The sequence below is a fragment of the Quercus suber genome, unplaced genomic scaffold (genome assembly GCF_002906115.3).
Source record: "Quercus suber isolate HL8 unplaced genomic scaffold, Cork oak 2.0 scaffold_217, whole genome shotgun sequence".
NCBI lineage: Eukaryota > Viridiplantae > Streptophyta > Magnoliopsida > Fagales > Fagaceae > Quercus > Quercus suber.
The window spans coordinates 19,886-35,827 of record NW_027069675.1 but is presented as its reverse complement, the minus strand read 5'-3'; the positions used below and the strand labels follow the sequence as shown (position 1 = coordinate 35,827).

The following is a 15,942-nucleotide window of genomic DNA, read 5'->3' as shown; positions in this document are numbered from 1 at the left end:
AGCTCAATTGAATCAACCTGTATATTTTCTGAAACACTAAACAAAACGCATAAACGCATGTGTGACAGAAAAACAATAAATCAACAAATATGCAAACTAACTCTCCCCCTAAGTTAGATATATCAAAAACAATTTCAACTCCCCCTAAACAAAACAAACAGGACTCCCACATATTCCCACATTTCATCTAAATCTCCCCTTTTTTGTCACGTATTGACAAAAATAACTCAAACAAAGAGTAACAACTCAACAGAGAATAAGAGGAAATAGAGAATGAAAGGAACACAAAACAATTTAACTCTATAGAAAATAGAGACAACTCTCCCTATGAACAACAAAGGTTAAAAACAGGCTTCTCCCCCTATAAAAATAGGAAAAACAAAACAAGTGTTGGGAAAAATAGTTTGGGGAAAAATTAGGGGGGGAAAAAAAGACACATAAACCAAAGTTAAAAAAAAAAACCAAAAAAAAAAAAAAAAAAAAAAAAAACAACCTAAGGTGAGGATATACATGAAGAAAAATATTATCTCTTTCAATCAATGCAAACTTGACACTATGTGACCCATAAACAGTTGCATGAGTAGAGAAAATATTTGCACATTGATTATCTATCATATATCTTAAGAAAAATATTTTTTGCAGTTCACACATAAAAAATAACATATACTAAAAAGTACATAACTCAAAAATTAATCAATCAATTTTTAAATCAAGTTGAGTACCCAATTTAGCAAAGTGTATGCATATGTGAAAACAATGAGAGATATGACTGCAAAACTACAAGATGGATACAAAAATCAATGCAATGCTTGTGAATCCTAAACATAAATGATGCATGAAAAAATATGGCACGATGCATGCTCTAATGCAGTGAAACTAAGTTTAATATAAGTTTAAATTCACAAAATTGGCTTAAGTATAAAGTTTCTAACAAAAACCCAAAAAAAAAAAAAACCACTTGAATGTTTTGAAATAAATTGACGAATTGATCATCACACAAGTTAGAGAACAAATAATAATAATCAATTACATCAAATCAACAAGCCAATTTCATCAATTAAACCCAATTTGAACAAAATCCCCAATTCAGGTACATTCAAGCTCTAGAATATCTAATTTCTCAAACTTTAAACATATTTTGCATTAAGATCAAGAAACTTTTAATCTTGGATGGCCACAACAAGATCACACACAATAAAAAATGTACCAAGTTTAGCAAAGAGTAACTTGTGTAGTGTGTGCAACTAGCAAAAGCTTGAGATACATATGAGGTGATATGTGAATAGCAATCAATCACAAAGTCTACAAAATTCATCACATAGAATTTAAAAGAGACTATCACCTAAAGAGTTACTATACTTTGCATTCAACAATAATACATAATGATATATATATATATATATATATATGTATATATGAAAAACATAATTTAATAAAAAAAAATTAATTACATAATTATAATATTGTTTTATATAAATGGAGAAAATGTTATTAAAAATTTAAAAGTACTTTTTTCAAATATACCATAATCGGTTGACTAATTTGAACATATCAAAGATTATTAAAATAAATATTAAAAAAAATGCACACCCTCATTCCATGAAACTCTTGTAACATGTTACATTAAGTTTAGAATTGTAGCATTTTTTTTTCTTTACAAATATAAGTATAATGTCTATTATTGAAACTTGAATTTTCAGGTAATCTTTTTCTTTTAAAAAAAAAATTAAACTAATATATCTTTTGATTATTTATCATTTGTATTGTTTTTTTAGGGCCTAATCTCTAATTTCTATATATATTTTTTAGGCCGAAACTAAAGAGTTAGGCCCAAATAGAATAAAATTCATACTTTTTAAACCAAAAATTAAGGAAAAAAATGAATTTTAATTTGAGCCAAAAACTGAAAAGGACCAATTAGTCCAAAATGGACCTAAGAGCACCAAATTGGACCACGTAGACAGAAATAGACCAAAACAAACCATATGGACCAAATAGGACCTAAGTGAACGGAAATGGAACTAAGTGAATAGAATGGACCGAATGAGAATGAAATGGACTGAAGTGGACCGGATAGATCGAAATGGACTGAATGGACCAAAATAGTTTGAAGTGGATTGAGGTGGACCAAAATTCTATCCTAATGTGGGTCAAAAAGAGCATTGTAATAATAAATATAACGCGTCAACTTGTAAATATTATTTAGATTTGTAAGACATATCTTAAAATTTGTATTAACTACATTATCACTAAAATATAATTATGGATTTGTTTATTATGTTGTTAATGTGAAACTAACTAATCATGTCGAATTTTTTAGCTAGTAAACGATATTATTTAAATGTTTTTGTTTACTATTAAAAATTTAAATGAAAACACTCATAAGATGCATTGTTTAAAAGATCTTATTGTTTGATTAGTATTAATTTAAAAAATGCTTAAATGACTTCATGTACTTATAGATTTGGACAAAATAATTAAATTAAATTATTTAGTTTTTTACTAATAGATCTAACAATTTATATGGACAGAATTATACCAAAATGGACTATATAGACCAAAGTAGACCAAAATGCTACACTAATATGACTCAACAGAAGCATAATAACATTAAATGTTACGATTCACCTTTTAGATATATAGTAAAATGTGAACTAACTACAGTATCACTAAAAAAATAATTAGAAATTTGTTTATTATGTTGTTGATGTGAAACTAACTAATCATGTCACTTTGTAAATCTTTTAGTTAGTAAATTTCATTTAAATGTTATTTTTACTACTAAAAATTTAAATGAAAACATTCCTAAGAAGCATTATTTAAAAGATTTTATTGTTTTATTAATATTAATTTTTTTTTTTAAATGCTTAAATTACTTTATGTACTAATAATTTTGGATAAAATAATTAAATTAACTCATTTAATTATTTACTAATAGATTTTACAATTGAAATGTACCAAAGTGGCCCAAATTGGAACGAATCAACCAAAATAGATCAAAATACTATGCTAACGTGGCTCAACAAGGCTTTAGCTTTTAGATATTATACATACATTTTAGATATTGTATATACATTTGGGACAAATTTGAGTATTTCTGAAAACTAAATAACTTAATAATTTTAGCAACAAAAGCTACGGCTTCCAAATATAAGGAATCTCCACCCTTACACAGCAATCACAACCATAAAATTGACCCGATTATAAGAGAGACACATTCTCATGTATCATTATGAAATTATATACTTTGATTATACAAAAGCTCCAAAAGCTCAAATTAAATTCCAATTCCGACAAGTTCTACTTCTATTACTATATGCATACTTTTGTGTTCAAATATTCAAGTGGGAATGATTTGATTGATTAAAATAGTCAAGCTGTATATTATTATTAACTAGCAATTATAGAAGCGGACGGTTGGTACACAATATGTTGGGCCTAAATCCACCAGATTTTGTTTTTGGATTAAGATAGTGTCCAAACTCCCCAGCAAATTTGTCATTCACTTTAGGAGGATACCAACATGAGAGAAAAGATATTGATAGCTCGAGAAGGTGAAAAAGCGATCAGCAATAATAAGGATAGAGGCACATCCATTGATAAGAAGTTCATGATCATACATACTATGCCTATGCTTGTAAATTTTCCACAAAAAGAAAATAAAATCAGTGAGGCATTCTCTTATACTCTCATGTTTTCATGCCCAATTCATTTTTAAACATGTGAAAATATATGGGGTTCCTCAAGCCAATACCAAAGGAAAAGCAGGCAAACAGTGCGCAGCCCTCCTAGCCATAAGGCTATAACCAATAAGCTCACGTCTGAAAAATATGATACTTGATAACAACACCATAAAATTTGGAACAAATACCATAAGATTGGCAGGAGAGTTTTTCTTTTTTGGGTAAAATCTTGAAAGTGAAGAACTAAATTGCTACCTTGACCACTGATGCTTTCCCCTCTAGTTCAAAAATTAGTTTTAATCAAAATAGATTAAAAATTCAAATCAATCCTGCAAGTTTATGCTTTTTTATTATTAGTATTATTGGTAAGTTTCACATGCACTCAATAGCTCTTGAACCACAACCTCACCCTCCACCTAGCACTTACAAGGGAAGGAGGTGCTAGTTAAGCTAGGAGCTCGCATTCTGCAAATTTATACATAGGCCATCAATAATTATCATTCAGAAGAGTTGCAACCGTTTCTTCCCCAAAGAGAAAGAAAAAATTAGATTTGCTTTGTAAAACATTTACAGAATATTGTTGCTAGGTTGAAAACATCTTCAAAGGAGCAATTAAATTTTGTCACGTGTAAGAAGAATTCCAAATTCACTGACCTTCCACTTTAGTCTAAGCAAGCGACATTCTCTCTATCTTTATACCAAAAAACTGATAAGAAAAGGCGATGCATTAAAATTTAGAACAATAATTATATAGCAAAAGAATAAAGGGTACTTCAAACATAGTGTGTGGTTTAAATTTCATGCCTCAAATGAAAAATATATTTCTGCTAGGTTGACAACGTCTTCAAAGGAGCCATTAAGTTTGTCACATGTAAGAAGCATTCTAAATTCACTGACCCTCCAATTTTAGTCTTAGCAAGCAACATTCTCTCTATCTTTATACCAACAAACTGATAAGAAAGGATGATGCATTAAAATAATAAAATTTAAAACAGCAGTTACATAGCAAAAGAGTAAAAGGGCTGCAATTGAAAGTTTCGTCCAGGTAAGTTAAACAACACCATAAAGGATAGAGATGTAGAGAGGGTAAGCTGATGGTGTGGCTTTTAATGAAAGAGTATTGAGGTGAGCAAATTCAACAACGTGAAGAATTCGATAAAGTAGTCTCTTAACATGTGTCGTTGTATGTTTGGATAAAGGGACACACGTGATAATTGTATGCATTCTCCAATTTTGGAATCTGACTCTTAGAACATATAAACAGATTCAATACAGAAAGTTGATTAAACTATTATAAGCCTTCCACATAGAATGGCAGGAAACCAAGGAGCTCACAATTCAGTCTTCATCGTAGTGCCTACTGAACTGTTGCATGGAATGCGATGCATAAGTGGGTTGGCCGTTGCCGCAAATGTGTGGTAAGTTATAAGCAAAATGGAAAAGGGGAAAATGGTATTATAATATCCAGATATGAAGATCACAGTAAAATTACTACAATCGAAATTGACTACCTTGCATGAGATCAAAACTGCAGAGATAAGGTGAACATCTACCAAATAATAAGATTTGTATGGAAAAGGGGAAAGTGGTATTATAATATCCAGATATGAAGATCACAGTAAAATTACCACAATCGAAGTTGACTACCTCGCATGAGATCAAAACTGCGGAGGTAAGGTGAACATCTACCAAATGATAAGATTTGTAAGTTCTACACATCCGCAATACAAGAAATTACTCTCGAGTTTACAACACAAAGATGCATCTGGTTTATTGCACTTATAATATAGTGAATACAAACACAACAGGGGCAATAAAAATAGCATTATGTGATTTGAAATAAGAATACCTAATGTGATGGCTGTAAAATCATTCATCAACCTCTGATTTGATCTCTCTTTGTAACTCCTCCTTGTACTCCTCAAAGGTTCCAGGGAAATTTCTCACAGTCCCATTTTCCACAACCCAAATTTCACTCTTCTCTTCATCCTCACAAACACGAGATATAAGCCTAGAGTCATGACTGACAAGGACGACTCCACCAGTAAACTCATCCAGTGCATCAGCCAGCGCATCAATACTCTGCATGTCCAGATGATTTGTGGGCTCATCCAATAGCAATATGTGTGGCTTCAACATGGAAATTGAAGTGAAGACAACCCGTGACTTTTGCCCTCCAGATAATTTTGCAATTGGGGTGAGGTGATTATGACTAGGGGAGTCCAAATTTTCCAAGCTTTGCACGTACAGCCTCCTGCTTGCTAAGTCCCTCTTGATCTGGATGAAGACGAAGAAGATACTGAACTGGTGTTTCATCCATTGTTAGTAGGTCCACAAAGTGCTGTGAATACCTCCCAATCCTTAACTTTTGACTCCTTTGTACTAGTCGGAACCAAATCACCTGCAAGAAGATTCAGTAGGGTAGATTTCGCAGCTCCATTGGGCCCAACATAGCAACTTGTGTTACCATATCAATACCTACATCGACATTCGAGAGCCTAAAATCCACTCGATTTGGGTAACTAAAGCTGACTTCAATTAGCTGCAAAAGTGGCAGTGTGAGCTCAGTAGGTTCAGGGAAGTGGAACTCCACACTATAATCTCTCCACTTCTTTGGAGCCTCAGGCAGAGGCTCATCCTCATCAACCTTTCCCTTAGCCTTGCTCTTAGATGCTTCCTTTGCAGCATTAAACTTAGCCCGGTCTTTCCCCTTTTCCTGCTGAGCCCGACTCCCTGACCTCTTCGCTGCTTTAATTTGCTTCTCATAAGTTTCAAACTTCTTGTTCATCTCTTTGCGATGCTGCTCATACCCACTTTCAAAATCGTCAAAATTCCCACAGTAGAAATGAAGCTTAAAATCATGGAGATGAATGATCTCAGTGCAGACAGTGTTGAGGAAATCCCGGTCATGTGACACAACTACAAGAGTTTTCTTCCACCGACACAAGTACTCCTCCAGCCAGAGAACAGCCCTAAGGTCAAGATGGTTTGTGGGTTCATCCAATAAGAGAAGAGTTGGTTGCACAAAGAGCGCCCTAGCCAATGATATTCTCATCCTCTAGCCACCACTAAATGATCGGGTTGGGCGACCTTGCATATCCTTGGTGAAACCCAACCCAGCAAGAATCTTTGATGCCTGAGCCTCTGCTGCATCTGATCCCAAGATATGCAACTGTTCATACAACTCAGCAAGCTTATCTCCCGCATCATCTCCATTCTCACCCTCAGCAGCAGAAGATGAATTCTGCAAAGATTCTACCTCTTTTTGGAGATTTACCAGCTCTTCATTAGCTGAAACAACTGCTTCAAGGGCAGTTTTATCATCACCAACCACCTCTTGTTCAACCAAAAGCACATCAATATTCTTAGGTACTGGAATCTTCCTCCAAGCAAGGAGCTTTAATAATGTAGACTTGCCCATTCCATTGGGTCCAACCAAGCCATACCTTTTCCCATGAGATATCTTAACCGACGTGTTCTTTAAGAGTTCTTTTCCCCAAGCAGATACAGAGAAATTATCAACAGTTATGTCTTTGACATTGGCATCAGCTTCATCATCGCCATCAAGAACTGAAGCCCGGCTACCAATAACAACAGTAAAAGCATCATGGTCATCCCTAAGGGCCTCCCGTTTTGCCTGCTCTGCTGCATGGACAGCAAGTATGTCCTTCTTTTCTCTTTTTTTCAACTCTTTCTCACTTATGGCTATGTCAAGTGAATTTGAATCATTCCCTATTTGCCGCTTTTTGGCATCAGAATGGTCTTCTTCAGAGGCATCATCCTCATCATCAGACGGAGGAAGATCTATGTTATCAGTGTAAGATGACACTTTTGGAGCTTTTGTCTTAGGTTTACTAGAAGCATTTGAAGAAGAACCCTTTTTAGGTTTCTCAGGTTTCTCATCCATGTTAGCAAGCATCGCCAGACCGAAAGCTTCCATTTCTTCGCATCTTTTGAAGTGTCTTTGCCACTAGCCTTAGCACCAGTCCCCTCCGGCTTCTTTCCCATTGCAGTAACTGGTCAGGTAAGAAGAAATAGATTTGGATGGTGTTAAATCATATCAACTTGATCGATTTTTATTTTTTTTGATAAGTAACTTAAAAATATATTGAAAAAAAACAGCCCCATACATAGGAAATGTACAAAAGAGGCAAGAACATCAAGAAAACAAAGTACAATGATCAAGCAACTGAGAAAGAGAAATACAAGAAAAAGAAGGTAAAACCATACACCATTCGAGAAGAGTAGAAAACAAAAAAGACTTAAACTCAAGAATGGACCGCTCACGATCCTCAAAGCTTCTCGAATTCCGTTCCCGCCAGATACACCACATCAAACAATGCGGCACAATCCTCCAAATAACTAAATTACGATGTCGCCTGAAGTTGCAAGACCAACAATCCAACAAATCCGCTACCCTTTGTGGCATCACCCAACAAATACCAAACAAGCAGAAAATCATACTCTACATTTCAAAAGCAAAAGGACAGTGAAGGAGGAGATGATCTACAGATTCCCCACACCCTTTGCACATAAAGCACCACTCAAGAACAACAAAGTGTCTCTTCCGTAGATTATCAATAGTTAAAATCTTGCCTAAAGCCACAGTCCAAGAGAAAAAGGCAACCCGAGGAGGAACCTTCGATTGCCACACCATTTTCCAAGGAAAGGGAAATACCATAGATGGGGATAGAAAATGATAATACCCACTTACCTTGAAACCTCGGTTGCAGGCAGGCTTCCAACAAAGTTTGTCAGGACCAACACCCCGGACCTTTGCGGAATAAATCAAGACCAAAAACAAATCCAAAGAAAGTGACTCTTGATCGTTCACTAAGTGACGGAGCTGAATGTCCCAAGAAACTCTCCCATTTGCGAAACACATAACCTCAGAGACCGACGCCTCCCTTGTCCTACTAATATTATATAAGTCTGGGAACTCCTCCTTAAGAGGACGATCCCTACACCACACATCATCCCAAAACTTCACACGAGTACCATCACCCACATCATACCGAAGGCACTCGGAAAAAAATCAACCAGCCACTTCTAATGCACTTCCACAAACATACACCATAAGCCCCCGACACAGATTTTGTGCGCCAACCACCCCACTCATTCCCATACTTCGCCCCAATGACCCTTCTCCAAAGGGCATCATTCTCCCAACCATAATGCCACAACCATTTGGCTAACAATACAGAATTAAACCTTCTCAAGCACTGGATGCCTAACCCTCCATTCTTCACTGGCCTACAAACCTTAGTCCAATTAACTAAATGAATTTTACAATCATCCCCGATACTAGCCCAAAGAAAATCTCTTTGTAATTTCTCCATCCTCTTAGCCACCTTAACAAGAATAGGGAGAAGAGAAAGGAAATACGTAGGTAAGCTAGAGAGTGTACTCTTAATAAGGGTAACTTTACCCCCCTTAGATAAATACAACCTCTTCCAACCAGCTAACCTACGCTCCATCTTTTCCAAGATAGGATTCCAAATAGTCTTATCTTTATAAGAAGCACCCAACGGGAGACCTAAATATTTCAACGGAAGAGCAGACTCCCTATAGCCCAAAATCTCTACTAACTCATGAAGATTAGACACATCCCCAATTGGAACCAATTCAGACTTACCAAAATTGATTTTCAGCCCTGACATCTCCTCGAATCTAGAGAGAATCCCACGTAGAGCTGTAATATGAGTGCTATCTGCGTCACAAAAAACAAGAGTATCATCCGCGAACAATAAATGAGACACCGACAACAAGGAACCAGCTTCATACCCAACTGAGAAACCCAAAAACTGACTAGCTGCATTGATCGATTTTTATTAAGTTCATCATGAATATAAATGCATAATTAAAACCACATTAGAGCTTTTCTTTGATAGGTTAAGACCACATTAGAGCTGAGCAAGACAATTCACATAATAAAGAAACAAATCCATAGAAAAGTAGTGATATGTGGCATCAATTTCAAAAGAAAGAAAGAAAAAACAAGGAAAAACAGAATACACTGATAACATGCAGAGACATTCTTGAAAATTTCAGACTTAGTGAAAGAGGAATAACCTAAGTGACACCACATTGAAAATAGATTAGTTGAAAAGCCTAATAATATAGCCTAATTAATTCACAGTATTGCAGGAAAAAAAAAGTATGAAACATGGATGCAGAATTGTTATACTTAAATCTGATTTTCTCTCCTATTCTAAATAAAGTTATAAGTTGCATGATGCTCTACAAAAAGGATCACCTATTATTTGTAGAAAAATGATGTTTTCGACACAGACAAGGGAATTTAAACTGGCAACTCCTAAGAATCTTGTTTTTTGTATTTCTTGCCTTATAATATTGAACTTATATATTTATCCACTATTTTGTAATAAATAGGTGTAGTTTCCTTGACCAAAACGCACAACACTATTGTAATTCTACACCTTATGCTGAATTTTGTTATAAAAGTCCAAAAAAGTGCTGGACACGTGGATAAAAATGTCACACCCACTAACTATACCACACAAAGTCTCAGATAGAACTTCCCTACAAATAATAAAATACACATCTTTCTGACATATAAATGATATTCCATATGAACTTTGTCCTTTATTAAAACCAGTATAGGTCATATGCAAGGTTTGTTGCAAGAGGAATATAGATCAGTTCATGAAGCAAGTAAGATTACTTTTGGCTTTTAGTCAATTTCTGCTCTATCTAAAGCAATTCAATATCTTAGATTTTTGGCTTTAGAAAATTCCAGGCTTTGCCCAGTGGCGCATAGAATTGAAAGTCTTTACAATCTTCCAGGTAAGACTCTCTTATCAAGTGCCACATCAGTTTACTCACTCCTTTTCCTGGCTTTTAGAACAATTACACAAAGCCATCTCTTCTCACCTCTTGACATTACGCTCTCTTCTCTTTCCCCCCACATTTGATCATTTTGTTATTAACTAATCTGGCCTAAATTATAGGGTATGTTTTTATTGTTAATACTTAGGCTCTATAGAACCATATCTCTTGTTTATTTTTTTTCCATAAGGATTATGTAAGTAAAAGAAAATGACTATATCTGCTAGGTGTTCTACAAAAGGCCTCCCAATAGGTATTTTATTTTTTGAATACTCATTAGATTTGTCTTCTTTTGTTCCCATAAAGATAAATCTCCTGTTGTTGCTATAAACTAATGAAAGAGAATCACAAGCAGCTTATGTAGCTAGGACAAATCAAAAAACCCAATATGGTTGGTGACAATTATTTTTAAAAGAGAACATAACAGTTTGACAGGTTAGTTGGATACAATATAAGATTTAATTGAATGCAAATATTTGTTTCTTTGAAGAGAAAGCTGGCTAAAATATGCAAATCAGAGCCAATTCAAACACAAATACACTAATGGATAAAATGTAATACAAAGTATGAGATAAACAAAGAGAAAATCAGGATGTCCTTACTTGTCAGTTTGTTCCAGCAACTCTTCTTGTAAATTACCCAAGTGTTGTGCTTGGCAGAGAACTAAACAAATCTGTATTTCAAAAAAATGATAGGGCCAGAAGGTTTTTCAAATTACAGGAGAGAAAGATGAAAGAGAGACCACAAAAGAAAGGTTTGATCCATCAAAAATTACCATAAATTATGTAAACTTGTGAAACTAAAGAGACATTGGAAATTCAAGTGCATTCTCAAAGAAAAAATGTTGCAAGGATCTTAGTTATAAACTAAGATCTGAACTTTAAAAACTCCTTTAAAATTCAATGTCTTGCTTTTAGTAAGTTAGCTCCTTACAAAGCACCATGTACCTCAAGCAGGAGATATAAGTTAGTTACAAATTCACCTTATAAAAATTAAGTAAAGGCATTCCTTCTAAACCAAGCTTGCTAAAGCCATCTGTTAGAACCTTTGTCACAATTAACATCAATCTATTTGCAGATAATTAAGTGAAGAAAGAACACCAAATGCATTAATGCATTGTACAGTAAATCATACTTCATAAAAGCCTATAAACACGTTGTCATGATCAAAGTTCTAATCATCTCCAAATGGAGTGATGCCCAAAGTAAAAGCAAATGCTTACAATGATACTAATTTAAATTACACAAGGTTAGAAGGTTGTTCAAGTTACAGGAGAGAAAGATGAAAGAGAGACAACAGAAGAAGGTAAAGAAAATATTGTAAATGGTATGGATTGTAAAAATGTGAAAGTGTGTTTCCAAATAAAGGTAGTTCAACAATTCAACAAAATCTGAATCTACAAATTGAAGTGTAAACCATACAACCATATTTCAGAAATAGTCCCTTAATATTCAATAACACAGTGTTCTTGGTTATTTATTTGTTTATTTCTATTTCAAAAACACAGCAAATAATCCAGAAAACCATCATTTCACTTAGAAAAAATTATAAATTCTCCTACACAGTAAACTGTCAGATTTAAAAGCAGCAAAGTGAAAGCTGACTATTAAAATCAAGAGTGAAAATCCCTAATTCAAAAACAAAGCAAATAATCCAGGAAACCATAATCTCACTTTAAAAAAAATTATAAATTATCCTACACTGTAAACTGTCAGATTTAAAAGCAGCAAAGGTGAAAGCTGACTATTAAAATCAAGAGCAAAAAATCCCTAATGTTACCCAAAACAAAATACAGAGATGATAATTTGAGGCCAAAGCATCCAAAGAAAGAGAATAAACTCATCTATCCTTCAATAGGGATCAAAGGAAAACCCTAGACAATTCAGCAAGAGGGGAAAATTTTAAATATAGAAATTCAAATAGAAAAAGCACTGGTGAGAAGTGAGAAGTTACAGGAATTGAAAATAGTGGGTGAAGTGGGAAAGAGTGTGCTTACCTTCCATATATACTACTGCAGAGAAGCAGGGATGGGGGCAAAGTACAGATAGAGAGCTGATGGCAATTAATTAGAAGGGAAGGGATAGGGCAGAGAACGAACAGTGTAGTTGCTAGTTAGAATGAATGAATATTGAGAGGGAGCGAAGGCTTTTTATTTTGGTTGAACGAATGTGTGTTTTTAAAAGTTACATTGATTCTGGTCTGTATATATGCCGAAACAGTATCATGCTTCGCTTTTTAATTGTAAGCGTGGCAGATTTTTAGATGGACTATTTTTTTTTACATGTCAACACAGCCTTAATTGTAGAAGATAGCTTCTGCTATTATAAATAGTATTAGATTAGATTAGATCCTTAAAAATAAAAAACTTAAAACCATATTATAAATCAAGAAAGCTGTCTCTAAGTTAATATTTCAAATCATACTTCATGGCGACAGGCATAATAATAAGAGAAGTGGCAAACCAATGGCCTCTTTGAAATTCCAAATCGAATTTGAAGGATTTAATCTCCATAGAAACTAAAACCCTAGAACTTGGAAGTTTGGAAAACCGATTCCGTCTTGAATTCGATTTTCAGCTGTTTGGCTACTTCACACACCAATAGATTTGGAATCGAATTCCAAAATTCTATACATCTCAAATCCACACAAAAAATAAATAAATAAATAAATTGAGAGTGAGAGTTCAGAGTTGTGCAAACCAATTCTCATGCTTAGAAAAAATAAAAGAAAAATATTAAATTAGAAAAGAAAAATTTTACACGCAAATAACTGCTACAACTGAAATTGAATTAAACATAGTATAGAGTTTGAAAGGAAATTCCGATTACCGATTGAAGAAGATTGGAGATTTCTGGCGATGAAGAGAGAGGAGAATTGAACTACAGAACCAGATGAGGGGCCTGTTTGGATGCAGCTGAAAACTGAAAACTGAAAACTGAAAACACTGTAGCAAAATAATTTTTAAATGTGTGAATAGTATCGTGGGACCCATTTTTAATGAAAAAGTTGCTGAAAAGTGAAAATTGTGGGTCCATGAACAGTGTAAAAATGTACTGTTTATTATCTAAAGTCAACAAGTGCGGCTACTGTTCATTGAACAGTAGCCGCACAGTACCGAAAAGGTGAATTTATAAGGCTGAAAGCAAAAAAAAGAAAAAAAAAAAAAAAAGGAAAAAACGCAAAAGCAAAACGTAAAAGCTGAGGCCAAACGGTCTCGAGAATTGATTTCTATTAGCGTTTTTGTGATATATATAGACTTACTAAACTACGTCGTTTTTGTTTATAAATATAGATTTTTTTTTTTTAGAAGAATTATAAATATAGATATCTTATACTAAATCACATCCTATAATATAGTGTCCTTTCTTTCTTTTCTTTTTTTTTGGTAGAATATAAATAGTGTCCCGTTTAAAATAGAAATCTTTTACTAAATCACATCGAATATAGTTTTTTTTTAATATAAATAAATATAATTTAGATTTTTTTTTTAAAAAAAATAATATAATTGTACTATGTTTGGTAGACTGTAATAAGCGCTGTAATATAATAATAATTCCTATGATTTAGCTATTTTTTTATTACAGAGAATAGTCATTCTTTATGAATAGTCATTCTTTAAAATGAGGAATAACTATTCATCTTTAAAAGGTTGTAATAGATATTTCTTAGAAGGTGTATTAATTTTTAAAATTAATATATGTTTAAATAAACAAACTTTCCATTTGCACATAAAAATTATAAAAATAAAAAAATCATTAAAAAATAACTAATCTCTCTTTCAAATTTAAAAAATATTAGTCGCTAACCCGTGTGATGCACGAGAAAACTATTAAATACAATTTAAAAAATATATATTTTTATTAATTTGTTTTTGCTATTGATAATGTTTTCTATTGTAATAGTTTAAAATTTTATTATAGGACAAAATTTAACATAACTACATATTTTGAAAATATAATCGTTGAATGCAAGTTTTTTATGGTAACATAAATAACCTACATTATGTAAAGTCAAATATGAAATTCAACTCCAAATTGTAGACTTAACTTGTAAACTAAATGACTGAATTCATTTGATAGGAGTACTTACTCTAGATCAAATTTGATGTAAAATTCCACCTCCTTTATGGTGACTTTGAACCAAAACAACACAATTGCTGAATGTATATTTGAAGGCACACTACAGACTACAGTATATAAAAGCTAACCTCTCTTTTTGCTCTCTTTTTGCATCAATTAGTATGCAAAAAGCTACTCAAACATATCATTACCAGAATAGACTCTTTTTTTTTTCTTTTTCTTTTTTATAAGTATTACCAGGGAATAGACATAGCATAAAATTGGGTCAAGAAGGTGAAATCAACCAAGCTTTCACTGTTATTGGCAATATCATGGATTACTTACCTTCGCACTCACTTTGGGTGATCACTGTTGTTCAGCTAATGCTTATATAGTTGTCTCAGCGACTCAGCGACAGAGAGTAGAATGGTCTTTTATTGGGAGCAACATTATGGGCAGGAAACAAACAAAAGCTATGGTCGCTACTTGGGTAGTTCAGATAGCCTATTAACAAAATCGTACGGGAGGGGCTGTGAGTTGTGGCTTCACTGGCTTGTGAGTAAGGTTCAATTTGCAAAGGCGGCCAAGTATTCAGGTTTTATGCTTGTGACTCTATGGGTCTCAGGTTTTCAGTTGAGGGTTTTTCAGAAACAAAGTCATGAAATCATGTAGCCGGGTTTTCAAAGGTGGATCGTGTTGTTTTTACTCAGCAAATTAAATAATTTTAAAAATTAATATGAGGTGTAAAATTATGGAGCTCCAAAGCATAATTAAATAAAAATAAAAATAAAAATAAAATAATGCTAACGTGAAAAATTGTGGAAGTTTCAAAAGTTTCGGTTTTATATATAATATATATATATATAGATTATTTTTTATGAAATATAATTATATGAGTAAAATATTTCCTAAAATATATCTTAAATTTGATTTAAAATGCTTTCATTCCATTGTCTTCAAAGTTCTATTATTATGTTGTCACCAAACAAATGAATAGTGTGGGGCCAGAAAATCGAGTAGCCAAGGCCCACTTCAACCCAGGCCCAAATGGCCCACGCCGAGGACGCACGATGGGTCTGAGGATGACCCTATCCTCAGTCGTCCGAGACCTCGGTGCGGAGAAGGGCAAGCTCTTGGCGAACCGTCACCTCGCCATTGAATACGTTCACCTAACCCCCTGGCCGCATTAATGGGGATGTAACCCCTTGCCAGGGTTACATCGATCAGGGTGAACCACTCGAGCACGGATATGACCTTTGATGGGATAGACGGTCAGGAGGAAGGCCAATAGATGATCAACAGAAGGAAGAAGATGGGGATATATAAGAAATGTGAGGAAAATGTATGAGGGG

The 15,942-nt window shown here is 33.8% G+C and overlaps 1 protein-coding gene across 1 annotated transcript in view; it reads right to left on the bottom strand.

Annotated features, from left to right (window-relative positions):
* The window catches only part of LOC111995704 (ABC transporter F family member 4-like), a 14,449-nt gene extending 1,754 nt beyond the window's left edge, over positions 1 to 12,695 (bottom strand). The window contains 7 exon segments of the mRNA XM_065779764.1: positions 5,897 to 6,067; positions 6,069 to 6,135; positions 6,138 to 7,607; positions 7,610 to 7,699; positions 9,319 to 9,393; positions 11,135 to 11,205; positions 12,529 to 12,695. Coding sequence (XP_065635836.1) covers positions 5,897 to 6,067; positions 6,069 to 6,135; positions 6,138 to 7,607; positions 7,610 to 7,699; positions 9,319 to 9,343 — 1,823 coding nt within the window. The 5' untranslated portion in view covers positions 9,344 to 9,393; positions 11,135 to 11,205; positions 12,529 to 12,695.
* Between the last annotated feature and the right edge of the window lie 3,247 nt (positions 12,696 to 15,942).